This window comes from Ursus maritimus, unplaced genomic scaffold, assembly GCF_017311325.1.
Source record: "Ursus maritimus isolate PB19 unplaced genomic scaffold, ASM1731132v1 scaffold_2, whole genome shotgun sequence".
Taxonomy (NCBI): Eukaryota; Metazoa; Chordata; class Mammalia; order Carnivora; family Ursidae; genus Ursus; species Ursus maritimus.
The window spans coordinates 72,699,970-72,723,275 of NW_024424452.1; the positions used below are offsets into that span (position 1 = coordinate 72,699,970).

Here is a 23,306-nt window from a genome sequence, read left to right on the forward strand (position 1 = left end):
TCCCTCCAGCCGCCGAGAGGGAGGAGGAGTCATGGCAACAGGTGCCTGAAAGACTGCCTCAGCAAGCCAACCCCCGCCCTAGCGGCAGCACGCCTGCGCAAGCGGAGCGACCCACGGTGATTGGCCCGCCCTGCGGCGCGGGCGGGGTCCAGCGCGAACCTCCAATTTCTCCTTCCTGCCCTCGAGGCCATGTTGGAGAAGGGAAAGTGAAGCTGCACAGGTTCTAATCCCCTTTCGCTTTAAGATAGCCCGTAGCTAAAATGGGCATTTTGGGCCTTCAGTGCCCCAACTAAAGATGACGCTGCACAACGCTCTTGCTTCCTTTGGAATGAGAGTCGTGACTGAGAGACTTCCTATCTCAGCTTCTCTATTTCTCATTTGCCCATACAGAATCAAGGATTTAGCTACAGTGTCCCGAACCCACTTTTCTCGGGTGAGGGCAACCTGAGCGTACAAGGGCCTCAGTCCCGGGGCGTGGGGGTGGGGGGTGGGGGGGTGTCATCTCGCGAGAAAGGCTTGGAAGGGAGGGCGTCGAGAACGAGGAGAGGGAGGAGTCGCGGCCGCCTCCGCCTCCGCCTCCTCCTCCTGTTGGAGGGGGGCCGAGGGAGGGGACTGTTGCTGATCTCTGGATGTTCGGGGTAGTCTGAGAAGGAGAGTATGAGGCGAGCTCCGGCCCGGGTGCGGCCGGGCTTCGGGGGCGAGGGCTCTGCCGCCGCCATCTAACTCGCTACTCCCGCGAGGCCCGGCGCGCGGATGGTGCCGGTGCGGCTCGGGTGTTGATCCGCGTGTCCCCTCCCCCTTCTCCCCTCCCCCACGCGGTGGTCTCCCCTCCTACCCCGGCCCGGCAGAGCCATGTCTCGGGGTGGCTCCTGCCCACACCTGTTGTGGGACGTGAGGAGAAGGTCCCTCGGGCTGGAGGACCCGTCCCGGCTGCGGAGCCGCTACCTGGGTGAGCGGGGGCCCCGGGGGCGGAGGCGCTGAGGTCGCCGCCCAGAGGTGGGGGAGGGGGCCGCGCCGCGGGGGCTGTTGGAGGTGGGACAGCGCCTCGGCAGGGACGCCCCGGAGACTCTGGGGTGCTGGGTGGACGTTGGCCGACGGACCCCGTGCCGGTGTCTTCCCACGGCCAAGCCCCCCTTGCATGCTGCCAGCCGCCGCCCTTGCTGGGTTTTCCTCGGGGGGCCGGATGGGCGGCAGACGCTACTGGCCAGGAAAGGTGTTGGGGGCGCGTGTGGAGTGGGATTCGGGAGAAGACTCGCCGAACCTCCCGGAGCTGCTTCGTTTCGAGCCAAAGTTGGCGCTTGTGCTCTTCTCCAACGCTCTCCCCGCTCCGCCGAAGGACTAAGTTTTTGTTGACAGCCCCCCCCCCCGCCCCCTGCTTCAGTCTCCGGAGGGCTTGGGTGTCGGGTGCGACGCGATGACCACCTTCAGGGACTTCACGCTCCAGACGGACTCCGCGTAAACTGTTCTGAGGCTCCCAGCCAAAACCTAAAAGTGATAGCTGAGCTCTCCCCACCCCCGCGCGCCTTCCCGGTTCCACTGTGCTGTTCAGTTCGTTTTGACCGCTTTAAGGAGGTGTAGGGTTTCACGTTCCCATTCCCACCCCTGAAAACACACTTGGCATTTACTGTTTCTTAGTTAAGCTTTCTAAAAACAACCTTCAATACTTGAGGGAACAGTATTCCACTTTTTTTTTTTTCGTTTTGGATAAGGTGATTGTGTGAGGATTCTGGGTCAAGCTAAAAAAGTCCAGTATCTTCAAAGTGGACGTATTTAGTAAGCGTCTTTTTTGTTTCTTCCTCTGCAGTCTTTTCAGCACATTTTATTTTTTTTTATTTGAAGGTAAGACGTCATTTAAAACTTTTTTTTCTTTCTAGTTTTGTCACTTTTTGCTAGGTAAGTATTGTTGATGGCATTTGGTTTTGCCTTCAAGTCGATAAAAGAAAATGAAATCTCCTTACACCTAACGGTTCTGGTTTGTAAGTTATTTGGGAGAACTGAGCAAGCATTTTTTTTTCTTATTGTTTTTTAGTGTCTCAAGTGACATATGAATTGTATTCATATTCTCGTTGTACAGACTTAATAAAAATGAAGCAGAAATCCCTCTGATTCCCTCCCATTCCAGTTTCTCACACACAGTCTTAGAGGTAACACTGTTATCTGTTCCCTGAATATTTCTCCAGACCTTTTTCTTTGCGTTTTTACAAGCTCATATATACATATAGAAATGCTATAGTTTTGTGTGTGTGTGTGTGTATGTGTGCATATGTGGTGTCCTATTGTAAACATTGTTTTGCAGCTTGCTTTTTCTACATTAGGTCTTGGAGATCTTTTCAGCCAGTAAAAGTAGACCTGTTCAGTCTTTTAAACTATTGCATAGTATTTAACTGTATGAAGCACTGTAGTCGACTCAAATCTTTCCCTCTGTAAATGCACCTTGGCTGTTACTGAAGCATTGCAGTGAACATCCTTATACATGCTTGTGTATTTGTTCTAGGATAAACACCTAGAGTGGTAATTAATTGTTTTAAAATTAAACATCAGTAGAAAGTGATTTTTTAAACCGTTAACCTAAAAAGATGTGCAATATGTCTTTTAATATTTGTTGAAAAATAACAATTTTAGCTTGATGAAACCAACTTTAATACTGTGTTCTACAGGAGTAAATTTGTTTGGTCCTGTATTAGTTGGACTGTGTAAGTACTGATTTATATAGATTTAAATATTAATTTTTTTTCTGATTCATTTAGTTCATCTATATCTATGATAGTTAAAATATGAAACTACACATTTCCTTTTTTCCCTTCCTCCTTTAACTCCCTAATGCGAGTGGAGTTTACATTGGGTAAAGGGAAATTGAAGAGCAAGAGTCCATTGACTTCAGTAGAAAGTCTGAATTACAGGTTTTCAAAACACACGGGTAGTTTTTGATCTTAAATAATGCTTTAAATGTGTTAATAATATATACTTTATAATTAGCATATTCTTGAAACGGCATCCTTTAAAAGTGGTTTTCTAAATATTTGAAAATAGCTTGTGAAGTAATTTCTTGGCCTTAGTAGACCTTCTTTACACCATTACTTTATCTAACTCTTCCACACCCCTGTGCTAATCTTGGCTTAGCATTCAGGAAATAGTAAATTCCACTTTAGTAGTGCCTGAATTAATGAGTTTTTAAAAAATAATATTTTAAAGTACTTCTCCAAAGCTTTTTAAAAAGCCCAAGTTCAAGAGTTTTAGAAAGATTCCTTTTTTGAGACTTGAAACATTTTGATTGTTTATAGTATTGTAGGTTATTTTTCCAATTTATTTCCATTATTTGTATTTTTAATAATGAATTACTGCTAAGTAAATAATTCACAGAATTGACAGATTTTTCTTGTAACATTTACATTTCAAATTATTTCACTATAGCGTGTCTTACCGATAGTAGTATTCAAGCTTTTTAGGTGATTTTAAATTTGATTAATTACTACTTTTCCTCCTATCAAAACTGGAGTTCATAAAACATCTTTTTATATTGTGGGAATGAAGATAAATAATTTGTTGTATGTTATTTTTTTTTTAAATTTTTATTTGAGAGAAAGTGTGTGAGTGAGCATGAGCACAGGTGAAGGGGGGGCAGAAGGAGAAGCAGACTCCCTGCTGAGCAGGGAGCCCGATATGGGGCTCCATCCCAGGACCTGGGATCATGACCTGAGCCTAAGGCAGCTGCTTAACCAACTGAGCCACCCAGGCACTCCTGTCATACGTTATTTAGAAGAAAAAGATGTTTACTTACAACCTCCAAATTCACAAGATGCACCTGAACCAACAGACTGTTGTTTGGCTTACCATGGATTCAGAGGCTAGGCCAGCTATTGTAATCTTTATGTGCCTGATCTAAATTTCAGTGTAGTATTTATCTTTTTAAAGAGTAATTATCAAAGTCCAGAGTCAGAAACACCTGTAGATTTAAATGTTTCAGTTTCTTAAGATATTGTATATCTCTAGAGTAGTGCTTTTGGAATTGAGTGATTATTATAGTAACTTATTGGTCACATATTATTTATATACACACACAGGCACACAACTTTATAAAGATAAACATTGCTTGTAAAAGACACTGGTTTCTGTACATTTCCTCTTTCTAGTCATATTCCTCTCATTTTAAAGACTTGGCCACAACCTGAATTTATACTTTCTAACCCTTCTACATTAAAAGACAGTAACTGGCAAGAGTAAAGGAACTTTTCTAGGGAGTTGTTTGCCATAATGTATAGTATAATATAAAATGCTTAAGCTATGATTAGACAGTGTCCTGGTCAGCTTGGGCTGCTGTGACAAAATAGCATAAACTGGGTAGCTTATAAACAATAGAAATTTACTTCTCACAGTTGTAGAGGCTGGAAGGCTGAGAGTAGGATGCTCACATCAGGATCTTGGTCTTACGAGGAAGGCCTGCTTCCTGGTGCTCTCCGTGGTCTCTTTTATAAGGGCACTAATCCTAACCTAATCATCTCTCAAAGATCCCACCTCCTAATACTATCACCTTGGGGATTGGGATTTCAACATAGGAATTTTTGAAGGGACACAACCATTCATACTATAGCAGGCAGCCAATGATACCTTTATACTGGAGTTAGGAAGTCTATGTCATTTGAATATCATTGGAGTCAGTATGTATTGAAATGGATAATTTTGCATTGGATTTTTTTTTTTTTAAGATTTTATTTATTTTAGAGAGGGAGAGAGTATGCACAGGGGGAGGGGAAGAGAGAGGGAGAGAGAATCTCAAGCAGACTCCGTGCTCAGCACAGAGCCCAATGCAGGGCTCGGTCCCACGACCCTGAGATCATGACCTGAGCCAAAATCAAGAGTTGTATGCTTAACCGGCTGAGCCACCCTGGCGTCCCTGCATTTAGATTATTCTTTAGCATATCCTGAATACATGTACATTACGTAGTTCTTCATAATGTGTTGCCAAGTTACAGTATATTATATGAGAGCCCGTAAATTCTGATTTATGCTTCATTGTTAGCTACTGGGAAAAAGTTCGTGGAATATTTGTATTTTGTTTCTTTAGTCTTGAAATCTGAGTGAAAGTTGAAAGATGTCTGATTTTAGGGGCGCCTGGGTGGCACAGCGGTTGAGCGTCTGCCTTCGGCTCGGGGCGTGATCCCGGCATTATGGGATCGAGACCCACGTCAGGCTCTTCCGCTGTGAGCCTGCTTCTTCCTCTCCCGCTCCCTCTGCTTGTGTTCCCTCTCTCGCTGGCTGTCTCTCTCTCTGTCGAATAAATAAATAAAATCTTTAAAAAAAAAAAATTCTTATTTCTTTGGGTAATACGTGCTGGGGATTGCTGAGTTGTATAAGTGTGTTTAACTTTAAAAGAAATTGCTAGACTGTTTTCAAAATAGTTGTACCATACTGCATTCCCACCATACTCGGCATTATGAGTCTTCCTACTTTTAGCCTAAGTATGTAGGTATAATAATATCGTTATCATTTTAATTTGCATTTGATTTATTCCTGATGATTAATGATGTTGAATATCTTTTCATGGCTTATTTGCCATCTGTACTTCGGTTAAATGTTCAGATTTCCCTACTTAGTATTGTAAGAATTCTTTATATATTCTTGATACAAGTCCTTAATCAGATACATTCTTTGCAAATATTTTTCTCCTAGTTGGTCTTTTCTTTTTCTTAACAGCATCTTTTATAGTTCATGTTATGTGTCCTATTTAGGAATCTTTACCTAATCCAAGGTCACAAAGATTTATACTGTTGTGTTTTTTTTTCTAGAAGTTTTCTATTTTTAATTCTTAATTTAGGTCTATGAACAATTTTAAGTTCATTTTTATATATGCTGTGCAGTTGTTCCAACATCATCTGTGAAAGAACTATCTTTTCCTCTTTGTTGAAAATTATTCGGCCGTATATGTAAATTAATGTCTCTACCATGTTCCATTGAGGTAGGTGTCTGTCTTTATACCAGTACTTTCTGTCTTTATAGTGAACATTGAAATCAGCTTACAATATTTTGGATTTAGTTCTTTTTGTTCAAAATTATTTTGGCTATTCTGGCTTTTCATTCCCATATATATATATTTTAAATAAACTCTACCCCCATCATGGGGCTTGAACTCATCACCCAAAGATAAGGAAAGAATTATGTGTTCTACTGACTAAGCCAGCCAGGCACCTCTCATTCCCATATAAATTTTAGAATCAATTTTATCAATTTCTGCAAAAAAGACTGTTGGGGTTTTGGTTGGCATTTTGTTGAATCTATGTTATTTCAGAGAATTGTAGTCTTTACAATATTGAACATTTAACCAATGATGGTCATTTTTGTCTCCAATTATTTGGATATTTCATTTCTCTCAGTATTTATTCTTGTAACATAATGTTTTTAGATCATGTTGTTTTTTAATTTCAGTACCCAGTTGTTCATTATGGGTATATTGAGATACAGTTGATTTTTTGTTTGTTTGCTTGTTTATTGGCCTTATATCCTGCAACTTTACTAAACCTGGTTGTTATTTCTCTTGCTCCTCCTCTTCCTCCTCCTTCCTCCTCCTCTTCCTCTTCTTTTTAAAGTAATCTCTACCCCTAACATGAGGCTTGAACTCAAAACCCTGAGATAAGAGTTGCATACTGTACCAACTGAGCCAGCCATGCACCGCAATTACTTACACTTTTTTTTTTTTTTTGCAGATTTAGGGGATTTTTATGTAGATAATGTAACTGCATATTAAAATAGTCTTGCTTCTTTCTTTTTCACCTGTATTCTGTTTTTCTTCTTCTTTTTTCCTTTTTCTTCCTTAATTGCACTGTCCAAGATTGCCCCAGAATCTTGAATGGAAGTACTGAGAGTGGGCATCCTTGCCTCATTCCTCATCTTGGAAAGCATTTCAGTTTTTCAGTATTAAATATCTTTTTTTTTTTTTTTAAAGATTTTATTTATTTACTTGACAGAGATAGAGACAGCCAGCGAGAGAGGGAACACAAGCAGGGGGAGTGGGAGAGGAAGAAGCAGGCTCATAGCGGAAGAGCCTGATGTGGGGCTCGATCCCATAACGCCGGGATCACGCCCTGAGCTGAAGGCAGACGCCCAACCGCTGTGCCACCCAGGCGCCCCAGTTTTTCAGTATTAAATATCTTGTTAACCATGTGTTTTTTGTAGACACGCTTTGAAGAAATTTCCTTTTTTTTCGATTGCTGAGAATGTTTATTATGATTAGCTGTTGAATTTTGTCAGGGTTTTTTCCTGCATCTATAAACTTGATTATATGATTTCTCTTTCATTGATTCTGTTAATTTGGTATATTAGCATGTTGAATGATTTTTTAATATTGAACTAACATTCGATTCCTGGGCTAATACTACTTGGTTATGATAAATTATCCTTTATATATTGCTGGCTTGAGTTTTGGTAGAAACTTTGTGTCTGTGTTCATAAGAGATATTAGCTTATGGTTTTCTTATAACTTACAAGTTTGTAATTATAGCTTATAGTTCTATTTTTGCCTGTTTTTGATATCAGGATAATGCTGGCCTCATAAATGAGTTGGATGTGTTCTTTTTTTCTAGAGAGGTTGGATAGAATTGAAATTACCTTTTCTTTAAATATCTGATATATTTCATCATTAAAGACTTCAGAGCTTGGAGTTTCTCTGTGGGAAGGTTTTTGTTTTTTGTTTTTTAACTAGGTACTTTTAAAAATTTTTTATTTTGAGATAATTATAGATTCATAATGCAGTTGTAAGAAATAATTTGGAGAGATCCTATATACCCTTCAACCAATGCTGCCAATGGTTATACAACTTATACAACTATGTTACAATATCACAACCAGGAAGTTGACATAGATAAATGCATGAACCTTATTCACATATTTCCAGTTATATATGTACTTATTTTTGCGTGTGTGCGTATATTCTATGCATTTTTAACATTAATTTTAATAGATTAACATGGGTATCACCACAATTTAGGTAGGGAATAGGTCCGTCACAATGATCCTTTGTGATACCCTTTTATAGCCACAGCTACATTCTTTTCTTCCTATTGCTAATAATCTCTGGCAGTCATTAATCTGCTTTCCATCTCTATAATTTTGTCATTTCAAGAATTTTATGTAAATAACATATATGTTAACATAAATAACAGCATGTAACCTTTTGAGATTGGCTTTTTTCACTCAGCATATTTCCCTTAATGTTCATCCACGTTGTTGTGTGTATTAATAGTTTATTCCTTTTTTTGTTGATTAGTATTTCATGATATGGATACATGGTTATTTAACCGTTCACCTGTTGACAAATATTTGGATTGTTTCCATTTTTGACTGTTAAGTATAAAGCTGTTATAAACATTCAGTTTTGTATGAACATAAGTTTTCATCTTTTTGGGAGAAATGTCTAAGAATTACAATTACTGGGCTCTATGGTAAGCACGTTATTTAATTTTGTAAGAAATGCCATACTCTTTTTCAGGTACAGCTACACCATTTTACATTCCCATCAGCCATGTATGCGTAATCCAGTTTCTCTGCATCATCTCTAATAAGTATATAGTGATAATTCATGGTTTTAGTTTACCTTTCTCTAATGGCTAATGTTGAGCATCTTTTTATGTATTTATTTGCCATCTTTATATTTTCAGTGAACTGTTTCTTTATGTTTTTTTGCTCATTTTCTCTTTGGATTATTATTGTTTTTTACTGTTGAGTTTGGAGCCTTATTCATATAATTTAGGTACTAGTCCTTTGTCAGATTTGCAGTTGTTATATATTTTCTCCCAGTCTGTAGCTTGTTTGTTCATTCTCTTCACAGGGTCTTTTGCAGAATAAAGGTTGTTGACTTCAGTGAAGTGCAATTTATCAGTTTTTGCTTTTATGGATTATGCTTTTGGTATCATGTCTGAGAACTCTTAATCTATCCCTAGGTCCTAAAGATGGTCTCCTGTGTTTTTCCCCTAAACTTTTATTTAAGTCCAGGGTCCATTTTGCGTTAATTCTTGTATGATGTGTATGGTTTAGCTTGAAGTTCACTTTTGTGTCTGTGGATGTCCACTTGCTCTAGCACCATTTGTTGAAAATGAAAAGGCTGTATTTCCTCCACTGAATTGCTTTTGCACCTTTATTAAAAATCAGTTGGGCATTTTTGTGTGGATCTAATTCTGTGTTCTCTATTTCCCTTCACTGATCTCTGTGTCTGTCCCTCTGTAAATACCATGCTGTCTTGCTTATTGTAGCTATATAGTAAGTTTTAACACCAGGTTGAGTGATTTCCCCCCCTCCCTTAGTTTGTCTTTTTCAAAATTGTCTTAGCTATTCTGTGTCTTGTGCCTTTCCTTATAAATTGTAGGATAGATGTGTCCATATCCCCAAATTACCTTGCTGAGATTTTTTTTTTTTTTTAAGATTTAATTTATTTATTTGACAGACACAGCCAGCGAGAGAGGGAACACAAGCAGGGGGAGTGCGAGAGGAAGAAGCAGGCTCCTGGCGGAGGAGCCCGATGTGGGGCTCGATCCCAGAACGCTGGGATCACGCCCTGAGCTGAAGGCAGATGCTTAAGGACTGTGCCACCCAGGCGCCCCACCTTGCTGAGATTCTGATAAGAATTGCATTGGATTTATGTATCAGTTAGGGAAGAACTGACATCTTTTATTGTGTTAAGCCTTCTGATCCATGAACGTGGTATACTCTGTTTAGGTTGTTGGTATCTTTCATCAGCATTTTGTAACAATCAGGATACAGATCTTCAACATGCTATATTTATTTTTTTATATTTATGTTTAAATATTTAATTTTCTTTGGAGCAATTACAATTTTTTATTTTAAGGGAGTGGGGAGGGACAGAGGGAGAGAGAATTTTAAGCAGGCTCCATGCCCAGTGTGGGGCCTGACTTGGGGCTCAATCTCACAACCCTGAGATCATGACCTGAGCCGAAATGAAGAGTTGAATGCTTAACCAACTGAGCCACTCAGGCGCCCCACAAATGGTTTTGTGTTTTAAGTTCAATTTCCACACGTTTGTTGTTAGTATATAAAAGTGCAGTTTTGTGTATGTTGTGGTCTTATATCCTGTGACCTTGCTGAACTCACTTATAGTTGTGGGAGGGTTTTTTTTTGGTATATTCTTAGGGATTTTTACATGGAAAATCATGTCATCTTCCAAAGGGACTGTTTTATTTCTTCCTTTCCAATCTGTAGGTCTTGTCTTTTTTTTTTTTTTTTTTTTTTTTTTTTTTTGCATTATCATATTGGCTAAGACTTCCAGTACAGGCATATCTTGGTTTATTGTGCTTCATTTTACTGCACTTTGCAGATACTGCATTTTTTTACGAATTGAAAGTTTGTGGCAGCCCTGTGTCAAACACCAGTTTTCTAATAGCATTTGCTTACTTTGTGTCTCTGTGTCACATTTTGGTCATTCTCACAATATTTCAAACTTTTTCATTATTACAATAATTGTTACGGTGATTTGCAATCAGTAATCTTTGATGTTACTATTGTCATTGTTTTGGGGCCCCATACACCATGCCCATATAAGACAGTGAACTTAATTGATAAATGTTGCGTGTGTTCTGTCTGCTCCACTGAAAACTCTGGAATGGATTCCCTGTTCTAGGTGCGAGTAAGAACATTTTTGATTCACGGGAAGAGGTCAAAATATCAACATTGACAGGAGTTTGGCAGTTGATTCTAATCAAGGACTTTGAGTGGTTCAACTCTTCAGTGGAAGAAATAACTGCAGATGTGGTAGAAATAAATAGCAAGAGAACTAGTATGAGAAGTGGAGCCTGAAGATGGGACTGAACTGCTGCAATCCAGGATCAAAATTAAACCGATGAGGAGTTGATTCTTACGGATGAACGAAGAAAGTGTTTCTTGAAATGGAATCTACTCCTGGTGAAGATGCTGTGAGGACTGTTGAAATGACAACCAAGGATTTAGGATATTACACAAGCTTAGTTGATAAAGCAGTGGCAGGGTTTGAAAGGATTGACTACAGTTTTGAGAAGTGATTCCTTGCGGGTAAAATGCTATAACAAAATAGCATCACATGGTACAGAGAAATTATTTGTGAAAGGAAGAGAATTGATAGGCAACCTTCATTGTTGTCTTATTTTAGGAAGTTGCCACAGCAAACCCAATATTCAGCACCCACCACCCTGGTTAGTCAGCAGCTATCAACATTGAGACAAGACCCTCCACGAGCAAAAAGTTTAGGACTTGCTGAAAGCATAGATGATGGTTAGCATTTTTTATCAAAGTACTTTTTAATTAGGTATGTACATTGTATTTTTAGACATAATGCTTTGCACACTCAACAGACTACAGTATAATGTAAACATAACTTTTATATGCACCGGGGAACGGAAAAATTCATTTGATGCATGCTTTATTGCAGTGGTGTGGAACCAAACCTGCCGTATCTATGTTTAATGATAGTGGTGAGATTGGGCATCCTTGTATTATTCCTGATTTTAACTGGAAAGTGTTCAGTTTTCCACCATTAAATATACCAGAAAATATAGGTTCTTTTATAGGTACTTTTTATCAGATTGAGAAAGTTTCTTTCTATTCCTAGTTTGCTGAGAGTTTATGAATGGGCTCAATCCAAGAGGCAGAATCATTAGAAGATACACATACATACATAGACACAAAGATGTGTTACTGGTATTTGGTCTTATATCGTGGGAACTCATTAAACTGTCTTTGTAAAGTTATTTTCTAAATGTCTGATGTTGGAGCTTGACATCCTTTGGACAGACAATTGGGAAGGAAAGATGATTGTAAATTGGGGGTAGGAAGGACAGACTTGAACCCATGAAGAGATAGGATCTGTGTTAGTCTCGCTGTCTCCAAACTTACTGATGTTCTACAGGGATAGTCTGGGGTGTTCTGTAGGGGAAGCTAGCACCTTTTGTCAGTAAAACACACAATTCCCTCTGTATATTAAGAAGCTAAAGGAGGATTCATGGGAAGGTGGGACACACCTAGGCCTAGTTGTGCTCATTCCAGGAAGGTGAGCCTAAGATAGGTAACAACACTTGTATAACAGCAGGAGCTTTGCTCCAGCCTTCTGAGGGTAAAAGTCAATATGGCTGTTACTTTACTTCCACCCACCAGTCTTGTGCAAAAATGACTAGTGATTCATTCAAGAAGAAATATACAGGGAAGGAACTCTGGGAATATGGTTCAGTGTGAGTTGACACGTTACAATGCCACAGCACTTAATGTTAATTATTTATTAGATGGGAGGGGGTTTCCTGCCTTTCCCTCAAGGATAGGCAATGTATGCTTTTATCCCTTCTCAGGGCAGTTGCCTTTGCCTGAAAAGAGAGTGAGAGTTTCCTGCCTCTCTTAGAGGTAGTAGGCATTTGCCGAGGTCATTTCTTGCTGGGGTTTCTTGCTGGCTTAAGGCTTTTGTTTCCCCTGAGAGAAGGGCCTGAAAGGTGAGTGGAGTTTCACTCCTGTGTCCCACCAAACAGGGACTCTTTCTTGCCTCCTGCCCTATTTTCAGTTTTGTGAATTCTTAGTGGAAGCTAATGGAAAAGAGCTGGTGGCTAAATGAGGACTCTGCCTGTGTCTAGAATCTCAGAGATTCTCAACCATCTCGCTAGCCCACAATTGGTTTTTAAGCGTTTGTTTGAATTTCACTGTTTTCTTCTTAACATACTTTGATGGCAATCCTCTTTGTCCTGTGCTGTCATAGATGAAACAGTTCTGTGTTCTGTCTTACCTCAAAGGTAGTTTTGTCACCCTTTGATTTTCAGTGCTCCTGGTTAGCTGATAAGATGCCGTGGGAGCCAAAGGGGAAGATTATTTCAAGGAGATAGCAGTCAGCTATGACAGATAATACTATGAGGTCATGAAAAATGTGTCTTGCAAGGGCCCACTGGTTTACTGATAACCTGTGATTTCTAAGAACAAAACCAACAGAGAGGAGGGGGCCATAGGGGCAGTGCAGGGGAAAGAGCTGACAGTGAGCTAGGGAAGACAGCGTGTGGAGATGACTGGGAAGTTTGGCATTAAACACAAAGTAGCTCAAAGGGGCAATAGTGTAGTAAAATGAAAAATTTTGTTAAAGTGCTTTTCCATTTCTTCTCAATATCACCAGCCTTATTCTTTTCCCTTAATCCGCTGAACTTACCTCAACTCCTAAATAAGTTCATTTAAAAAAAAATCATTTCCTCTCTTTTCAGGCAGTATTAACTTAGAACAATCCCACCTGTACATAGGGACAGAACTAATTTTAAGTGTATAGTGTATCAGGCATAAGTTTTGAGTATGCTAATTAATTTACTCCTGACTATAAATCTGTTCCCATCAAATGTAAAACTTATACAAATGTAAACTAAGGCTCTGAGGTTCAGTTTTGCTCAGCTTATGCGTAGCGTGTTCCAAGTGAAGCATTTAAACCTGGTCGAACGCTTAGATCAAGCATCTCAGTCTAATAAAGGAGGTGGGTATATCGGTTATAAAGCTGTTTAATAAGTTATAGAGCCATTTCAAATGAGCAGCAGCTCTGTATTGTCCTTGCCAGAGGTTCACCCTGTATTACTGAGGGAAAACACGTTATAGAACAGAGTGAATACTGTAATCCCACTTACTTAGTCACTGATTCAGCAAATGTCTGTCAAATGCTTATTTTGTCATAGGCACTTTTCTGAGCACTTAGGATACTTGGGTGAACAAGAGAGTTTCTCTTTTTCTTGAGCTTATAGTCTGTTAAGATAGAAGAGAATGTCAAAGCAGTGATAGAATTATGAGAGACAGCGGGGGTTTCAAGAAAGACTTGAGTAGGAAACCACAGGGATAGGTAAATTCGTCTATAACAAGTATGTAATTGCTGGAGACGATTCTCCATGTCTCTTGCACTGATGCACATTTGTGAGCAGAAGCACTGGCTCCTTTGTTCTGGACTATCTTTTCAGTGATTTATAAATAGGGAACAACTTGGAAGTTAAAGTATCTCCTGAAGCAGAGGGCAGATTTATTTATCATCCAGTATAATAAAGCTAATGTCACTTTTTGGGACAAAGGCCAAGCAGGTTTGCTTGATATTTTATAAAATTTGGGTTCCCTCAAGTTCGGGCTTCCCCAGCTGTGATTCAAGCCCACTGCATGTACAATATTCACCCAGACTGCTCCCCATTGCCCTGTGGGAATTGGGAGACAAGGAACCAACGAAACCTGAAGCTTACACTGCTTGAGTAGAAAAATCTTTTGTCTCTAACTTAGGAGTCTTGTGTCTTCTGTCAGCATTCATGAGATGGTGGCAGGTACTCAGCTTACAAGTAGTCTAGACTTCACAGTTCTTGATAACAGGTATGAGTTTATTTTTATTTTAACTTGAGGGGGCTCAGTTTTTTTAAACTTACAGTTCTTTTTTGTTTCGTTTTTATTGTTTTGTTTTTCTGATTTAAATTCAATTAATTAACATACAGTGTATTATTTGATTCAGAGGTAGAGTTCAGTGATTCATCAGTCTTATATAATACCCAGTGCTCATTATATCACATGCCCTCCTTAATGTCCATTATTCAGTCACCCCATTCTCCCACACCACTCCCTTCCAGCAACTTTCAGTTTATTTCCTATGCTTGAGAGTCTTTTATGGTTTGTCTCCCTCTCTCGTTCCGTCTTGTTTTATTTTTTCTTCTCTTCCCCTATGGTCCTCTGTTTTGTTTCTTAAATTCCACGTATCAGTGAGATCATATAATTGTCTTTTCTCTGATTGACTTATTTCACTTAGCATAATACCCTCTAGCTCCATCCATGTCGTTGCAAATGGCAAGATTTCATTTTTTTGATGCCTGCGTAATAATATTCCATGGTATATATACACCACATCTTCTTTATCCATTCATCTGTTGATGGACATTTGGGCTTTTTCCATAGTTTGCTATTGTGGACATTGCTGCTATAAACATTGGGATTCAGGTGCCCTTTCGGATCACTACATTTGTATCTTTGGGGTGAACTACCAAGTAGTGCAGTTGCTGGGTCATAGGGTAGCTCTATTTTCAACTTTTTGAGGAATCTCCATACTGTTTTCCAGAATGGCTGCACAAGCTTGCGTTCCCATCAGTGGTGTAAAACGGTTCCTCTTTCTCCGCATCCTTGCCAACATCTGTTGTTTCCTGACTTGTTAATGTTAGCCATTCTGACTGGTGTGAGGTGGTATCTCATTGTGGTTTTGATTTGTATTTCCCTGATGCCGAGTGATGTTGAGCGTTTTTTCACGTATCTGTTGGCCATGTCTTCTTTGGAGAAATGTCTTCCTGTCTTCTGCCCATTTCTTGACTGGATTATTTGTTTTGGGGGTGTTGAGTTTGATAAGTTCTTTATAGATTTTGGATACTAGCCCTTTATCTGATAAGATAGTTGCAAATATCTTCTCCCATTCTGTTGGTTGTCTTTTGGTTTTTTCGACTGTTTCCTTTGCTGTGCAAAAGCTTTTTATCTTGAAGAAGTCCCAGTAGTTCATTTTTGCCTTTGTTTCCCTTGCCTTTGGAGACGTGTCTGGCAAGAAGTTACTGTGGTCGAGGTCAGAGAGGTTGCTGCCTGTGTTCTGCTCTAGAATTTTGATGGATTCCTGTCTCACATTTAGGTCTTTCATCCATTTCGAGTCTGGTTCTGTGTATGGTATAAGAAAGTGGTCTAGTTTCATTCTTCTACATGTGGCTGTCCAGTTTTCCCAACACTATTTGTTGAAGAGACTGCCTTTTTTCCATTGGATATTCTTTCCTGCTTTGTTGAAGATCATTTGATCATAGTTAACTTTTAGTTCTTTATGGCGTCTATCAGCTCCTATTTTTCGGTAGTGCATTTATTTACTAAAAGGATAGAGGAGGTTTACACTAGTTTGTTCTGGAATCACATTTAATGGGGTGTGGAAATAATACAGTCATTTTGATTTCCAAAGTCACATGCAGAAATATCATTCAGGAGCTGTTATGTAACTGTCATGTCTCAGTGCATGTTTTTATGTGCAGGTTTCATGTGTTCTTGCTAGAAGAATTAACTTTGTCTTCTGTTCTCGTGTCCCACCATCATTTTCTCTAGACAGAGATGGTTAGAGCCCTGTTTTCAAACCTAGATTTTAAAAATTTGGAAAAAATTTTTTGTGCTTCTCCTTTTTTTAAAGAACTTTAATGAATTTTAATTACTGTCATGTTGTTAATTTGAATAGTGTTTCTTAACTCTTTTTTTAAAAAGATTTTATTTATTTATTTGACAGAGAGATACAGCAAGAGAGGGAACACAAGCAAGGGGAGTGGGAGAGGGAGAAGCGGCCTTCCCTCCAAGCAAGGAGTCTGATGCGTGGCTCGATCCCAGGACCCTGGGATCATGACCTGAGCCAAAGGCAGATGCTTAATGGCTGAGCCACCCAGGCGCCCCTTAACTCTTAATTGTAACTCAATAGGATTGCCAAGCCTGCTGTTGGCCAAAGGGGAAAAAATTTTAATGTTATCTGTTTCCTACAGTTAGCGTCTTTTTAAAACTGAAAACCAGATTTGAAAAGTTAATTATATAAAGTACAACCAGTTCATGAAAATACCGAATTTCTTTTTTCTTTTCTTTTCTTTCTTTTTTTTTAAGATTTTACGTATTTATTTGAGGGAGAACATGTGAGAGAGAGAGAGCAGGAGCAGGGCGAGGGGTAGACAGAGAGGGAGAAGCAGACCCCCCACTGAACAGGGAGCCTGATGCGGAACTCGATCCTAGGACCCTGGAATCATGACCTGGGCCAAAGGCAGATGCTTAACAGACTGAGCCACCTAGGTGCCCTGAAAATACTGAATTTCTGTTGGTTGTTTTATTCCAATATGTTTAGGAACTGTAGAGCATTCCCCCACACACAAAAAAGAAAAAAATTCTTTAACCTACATGTTCATCCTTTACCTAGCCAGCTTACCAGTTATAAGCAAGGAGAAAGAAAACAATTTGGCTTCAAGAAGAGCGTGATCTTTATGTTGAATGGCAAGAAAACATAATAGAGAAATCTGTCCCTTGTGACAGTATACAGAGAGCATAGTCGAATTTAATTATATTTGAGATCTCATCAGCCTGATTACTTAGCTAATTATTGTTCTTTGTCATATATTCAGCTTCTTTTCATTACAGCTTCTGAATAAACATGAAGCTTTTTGGTCCTTCTTTGGTAAAGATGATTCATTTTTTAAAGGGAAACAAATTTCTCTTTTTCAAAGGGATTTGTTCTGTTTTTGCAGTATTGTTCTGCTATTGATGGACATTTAGGCTGAGTTTATTTTATATTTTGCTGCCATATTTCATCATTGAAGATGAACCTTCAAATACTTTAACATTTCTGAAATTGAGATGTGTTTGAAAATAGGTGGTATCTTATAAAACACTGTTTGCCAACCTAGTTAAGATTTAAAACCCTATCCCCCACCCCCAGTCCTTTCTTACCCTCTTTCTCTGCTTTATTTTTCCATATAACACTTTGACCAAGTGACATGTTGTTTATTCTTTCAGTAAGCTTATTAGAGTGCGGGGATCTTTTTCTCTTGATTTCACCACTGTACCCCTATCTCCTAGAACACCACCTGGAGTGGAGTGATTTCTCAATAGATTTGTTGAATGAGGGGTTGAATGAAGAGAATATTTGAATGATTAATGTGGTCCAGACACTGTCCTTGGATGGCTTAATCCTTACAATAACTACACGAGGTAGGTCAGAACTACCCAATGAGGAAATGAGGACTAAGGACGAGGTTAATCTCCCCCAGTATCACTCAGCTTGCAAGTGGAGGAGTAGAAATTAAGACTTTCCTCATGCTGGATCCTGGGCTCTTAACCTTATTGTTATCCTTTTCTCAACAAAAATGACTTATAATTTATTTAGTTCTTTCTTTTTAAACAGGAAGAAGAGAGTTTATCCAAAGACTGAAACTTGAAGCAACCCTGAATGTACATGATGGCTGTGTAAGTAATAATTCCTAACTATGAAGGACTTTAATACCAAGGGCTCAAATATTTGATGAAATGCCCCATCCTTCCAGAAGAGATTATGTCTAACTATAATCAAATATCTTAAGGAGAATAAAGTTTTACATTAAAACATAAATATATTTTGATTTAGAAAAGTATATGGGAGGGTTTTTTTTTGTTTGTTTTTTGTTTTGTTTTTTTTAAAGCACAGGCAAGTTTTCTAATATTGTCAAAAGGCTTCCAAGGGAAAAAAAAGGCTTCCATATCTTTCAGTCACTGCTTTTATGAAGGTCACTAATGATTACTTGTGGTTACTTCTTAGGAAATTAGACATTAATTGAACCACATGTTCTTTTTTGAAATATTTTTTCTCTTGGTTTCTGCTCTCTTTGTTCTCTTTGTATCTCATTAACTCACTGCATCTTCTCTGTCTTCTTAGCTGACTCCTCCACTTCTAGGCCTTCAATGTTGTGGATGTATCAAGACTTTTCTGGCTTCTCCACCCTTTTCATGTCACTTTTCTAAGACATGCTCTCCTGTCCCATGGCTAAAAAAACACGACTTCTATCTCCTCACTTCTTCCCAGAACTCCAGATTTGTGTATCCAGCTCTCTACCTCACATTCCCAGCTGAATGTCTAATAGGCATCCCAAATTTAGCAGGGCCAAAACAGAATCCTTTTCCTTTTAATTTCTGTTATGAAAATTTCAGCCATGTTTTCGTATACTCACCAGGTGGATTTGGCAATGATCAAGCTTGGGACACATTTTCCATTTCATTTTTCTCTTTTTTTCCTTAGCGAATATTTCAAAGCAAATCCCACATACTGTGTCATTTCACTTCTATATGTAGCCTAAAAGCAATGGACATTTTTTTATGTAACTAAAATGCCAGTATGTAATTTAACAAGATTGACAGTATATTTTTGGTATCATCTGATAAACAGTCCATAATCAAATTTCCCTCATTGTTTAAGATGTCTTTTTATAGGGGCGCCTGGGTGGCACAGCGGTTAAGCGTCTGCCTTCGGCTCAGGGCGTGATCCCGGCGTTATGGGATCGAGCCCCACATCAGGCTCCTCTGCTATGAGCCTGCTTCTTCCTCTCCCACTCCCCCTGCTTGTGTTCCCTCTCTCGCTGGCTGTCTCTATCTGTGTTAAATAAATAAATAAAATCTTTAAAAAAAAGAAAAAAAAAGATGTCTTTTTATAGTTGTTTGTTCAAAAGAGGACCCAGGCAAAGTCCATTCCTTGATTGCCATGCCTCTTAAATTGCTATTAAACTAGAGCAGGCTTCCTTTTTTTTGTTCCTGCCATTGACTTGTTATGGAATCTGAGTCAGTTTTCCTGTAGACTGTCCTACATTCTAGATACTAATGTGGTTTCTTGTGTAGTCGTTTGACTTGTTTTTATATTCTTTGTATTTCCTATAAGTGGATGTTACTTCTAGAGGTTTGATTAGACATAGATGCAACTTTTGTGGCAGGAATATTTACAGATGATACTACTATATGCTTCAAATTATGTCAAATAAAGAGGCACAAAATGTTTGTTCTACTTTTAGTAATGCTAAGATTGATCATAAGATTCAGGTGGCTATAACAGCCAAACTATAGAAAGAGCCCAGATGTCCGTCGACAGATGAATGGATAAAGATGTGGTGTATATATACAATGGAATATTATTATGCAGGCATCAAAAAAATGAAATCTTTCCATTTGCAACGACATGGATGGAACTAGAGGGTATTATGCTAAGTGAAATAAGTCAATCAGAGAAAGACAATTATCACATGCTCTCACTGATACGTGGAATTTAAGAAACAAAACAGAGGATCCAGGGGAAGAGAGGAATAAATAAAACAAAACGAAACCAGAGAGGAAGATAAACCATAAGAGATTCTTAAGCATAGGAAACAAACTGAGGGTTGCTGGAGGGGAGGGGGGCGTGTAGGGATGGGGTAACTGGGTAATGGACATTGGGGAGGGTATGTGTTGTAATGAGCACTGGGTATTATATAAGACTGATGAACCACAGACCTATACCCCTGAAACAAATAATACATTATATGTTAATTAATTGAATTTAACTTTTAAAAAATGAAAAAAAGAGATATGTTCACTGTTACATTTATTTGTTCCAGTCACATTCATCTCTTCACTGTTCCTTAAATACGCCAAGTACACCTCTGCTTTATGTATTTTATGCCTTCTACTCAGAACTCTCTTACCGCGTATATTTGTAAAGCTCACCTCCTCATTTAGTTCTCAGTGTTACCTATCAGAGAAGCTTTCCCTAACCACCCTAGTCAAATAGCTCCCCATCCCGATCAGTATCTTTCTTGTTTTTTTTTCCTTCACAGTGCATATCACTATCTTACATTATAATTATTCAAACATATTTATTTATTTGTTCATAGTATATACACCTGCCCCAGAACACGGGGCCAAAAAAATATGTTTAGAAATTTATTTACTTCATCTAGTGTCAGAAGTGCCTAGTACTTATGTGGCACTTATGGTTGAAGAGGCAAAGTGTGTGTTATGTGTTAGATTTTGTGTCTTCTTTAAGGGTCTAAGGTCACATCTTTCTCCCTACCCAAAGGAGGACTTTCTAGTATTAATTTCAGATGGATTCTCCCATGACGGACAATTGCCTTTATGATATTCTCAAGTTTTACAAGCTGTGGATTCTGTGTCTTCTCATTTTTAAATTTACTTTCAGATTTTACTGAGTATATTCTCAAAATATTTTTCTAAGGGTGAGTGGAAAGTAAACTTCTTTCAAGCTTAACCATATTTTTTCTGCCTTCACACTATTTTTAAAACATGTTGTCCTTATTTTTATCCTGCATTTAATTTTAAGAATAGGTAATACTTTCTCATGGTATAAAAGTAAATTATTTTTAACAGTATATAAAAAGTGGCTCCCACCCTTGTTTCTGTCTCTCCCATTCCTTTCTGCTCCCTAATACGTATAACCACTTGTTTTAGTTTTTTGGATATCTTTCTATTTTTTTCCATCTTCCTTGAAATATTATTTACCTATAGCATTGTATGAGTTTAAGGTGTACAATGTGATGATTTGATACACATATATGTTGTGAAATGATTACCACAATAGGATTAATTAACACATACATCACCTCATGTAATTACCATTTTGTTGTGGAGGTAGTGCTGAGAACATTTAAGATTTACTCTCTTAGCATCTTTCAAGTATACAACATAGTATTGTTAACTATAACCACCAGCCATGCTGCACATTAGATCCCCAGAACATACTCATCTCATATATTAGATGTATATTAGGTACATAGCTCCCCCTTAGTTCTGTACATTAGATCCCCAGAACTCATCTTGTAACTAGTTTGTACTTTTTCAATAACAGCTCATTTCCCAGCTGCTGCCAACCACCAACCAGTCTACTACCTGTTTCTACCAATTGGGTATTTTTAGATTCCAAATGTAAGTGATAGCAGACAGTATTTGTCATTCTCTGACCCTAAGGGTTCATCCACGTTGTTGCAAATGACAGGATTTCCTTCTTTTATATGACTAATATTCCATCTCATATACACACCACATTTTCTTTGTCCATTGGTTCATAGGTAAACACTTAGGTTCTTTCCATGTCTTGGCTATTGTGAATAATACTGCAGTGAACATGGGAGGTACAGGTCTATCTTCAAGATAGCGATTTCATTTCTTTCAGTTATACACCTAGAATAGGATTGCTGGATTATATGATAGTTTTATGCTGAATTTTTTGAGAAACCTCTATACTGTTTTCCACAGTGGCTGCACCAATTTTACAGCCCCACGAGAGTGCACATACACTCCCTTTTCCCCACATCCTCACCAGCACCTGTTCTCTTGTCTTGTCTATTTTGATAATAGGCAATAATTCCAGTAGGTGTGAAGTGATATTTCACTTTGGTTTTGGTTTGCATTTCCCACATGATTAGTGATGTCGAGCACCTTTTCATGTGTTTTTGGCTGTGTATACTTTTGGAAAATGTTTATGTAGGTCCTTTGGCCATTTTTAATCAGATTATTTGTGGGTTTTTTTCTTGTTACTGAGTTATATGAGTTCATTATGTATTTTGTATATTAACCCCTTATCAGATATATGGTTTGCATGTATTTTCTCCTGTTCTGTAGGTTTCGTCTTCATTTTATTGGTTTCTGTTGCAGTGCAGAAACTTCTGAATTTGATCTTTGCTCTTGTGGTTTGTGCTTTTGGTGTCCTATCCAAAAAAAAATCACTGCCAAGACCAAGGTCAAGGAGTTTTTTCACTCTGTTTTCTTCTAGGGTTTTATAGTTTCAGGTCTTATGTTTAAGTACTCAATCCATTTCAAGTTAATTTTATTTTATTTTGCCTGTGAACATCCAGTTTTCCCAACACCATTTATTGGGAAGATTGTGCTTTCCCCATTGAGTATTCTTGGCTCCTTTGTTGTAAATTAACTGACCATATATATATAGGTTATTTTTTGGGTTCTGTATTTTTTTTCCATTGGTCTGTGTGTCTGTTTTTATGCCAATACCATACTGTTTTGATTACTGTAACTTTGTAATCTAGTTTAAGTCAGGAGGTGTGATGCCTCCAGATTTGTTTTTCTTTCTCAAGATTCTTTTGGCTGTTTGGGGTCTTCTGTGGTTCCATACAAACTTTAGGGTTTTTTTTTTTCTATTTCTGTGGAAAATGCCATTGGAATTTTGATAGGAATTGCCTTAAGTCCATAGGCGGCTTTGGGTAGTGTGGAGACTTGAATAATATTCAGCCTTCCAATACACGAAATTGGTATATCTTTCTATTTATTTGTGTCTTCTTCATTGTCTTTAATCAGTATTGTGTAGATCTCAGTGTATAGATCTTTCACCTCTTTGGTTAAATTTATCCCTAAGTATTTTATTGTTTTAGATGCTATTGTAACTCAGCATGAGATAGTTTATTGTTAGTATGTAGACATGACATGCAACTGGGGATATTTGTTTGTTGATTTTGTATCTTGAAACTACTAAATTCATTTATTAGTACTAACAGTTTTTTGGTGGCATCTTTAGAGTGTTCTATGTATAAGATCATGTCATCTGCAAACAGAGACAGTTTTACTTCATCATTTCCAATTTGGATGCCTTTTATTCTTTTTCTTGCCTAATTGTTGTGGACAGGATTCTAATACTATGTTAAATAAAAGTGATGAAAGTCCTTACTTTTCTTGTTCCTGATTGTAGAGGAAAAGCTTTCAACCTTTCACCATTGAGTGTGATGTTAGCTGTTGGCTTGTCATATATGACCTTTGTTATGGTGAGATATGTTCCTTCTGCATTCAATTTGTTG

General features: G+C 38.4%; 1 protein-coding gene across 7 annotated transcripts in view; it reads left to right on the forward strand.

Moving 5' to 3' along the window:
- Nucleotides 1-605: 605 nt before the first annotated feature.
- DCAF6 (DDB1 and CUL4 associated factor 6) overlaps nucleotides 606-23,306 on the forward strand; it is a 130,416-nt gene continuing 107,715 nt past the window's right edge. For 3 of the 7 annotated variants that reach the window (XM_040636169.1, XM_040636170.1, XM_040636172.1), the window contains exons 1-2: nucleotides 609-949; nucleotides 17,894-17,955. In XM_040636169.1, the coding sequence (XP_040492103.1) occupies nucleotides 853-949; nucleotides 17,894-17,955 (159 nt within the window). In that variant the 5' untranslated portion in view covers nucleotides 609-852. Of the gene's footprint in view, nucleotides 950-17,893; nucleotides 17,956-23,306 lie in introns of all 7 variants that reach the window. The other 4 variants (XM_040636171.1, XM_040636173.1, XR_005836355.1 and 1 more) reach the window with 3 other exon arrangements.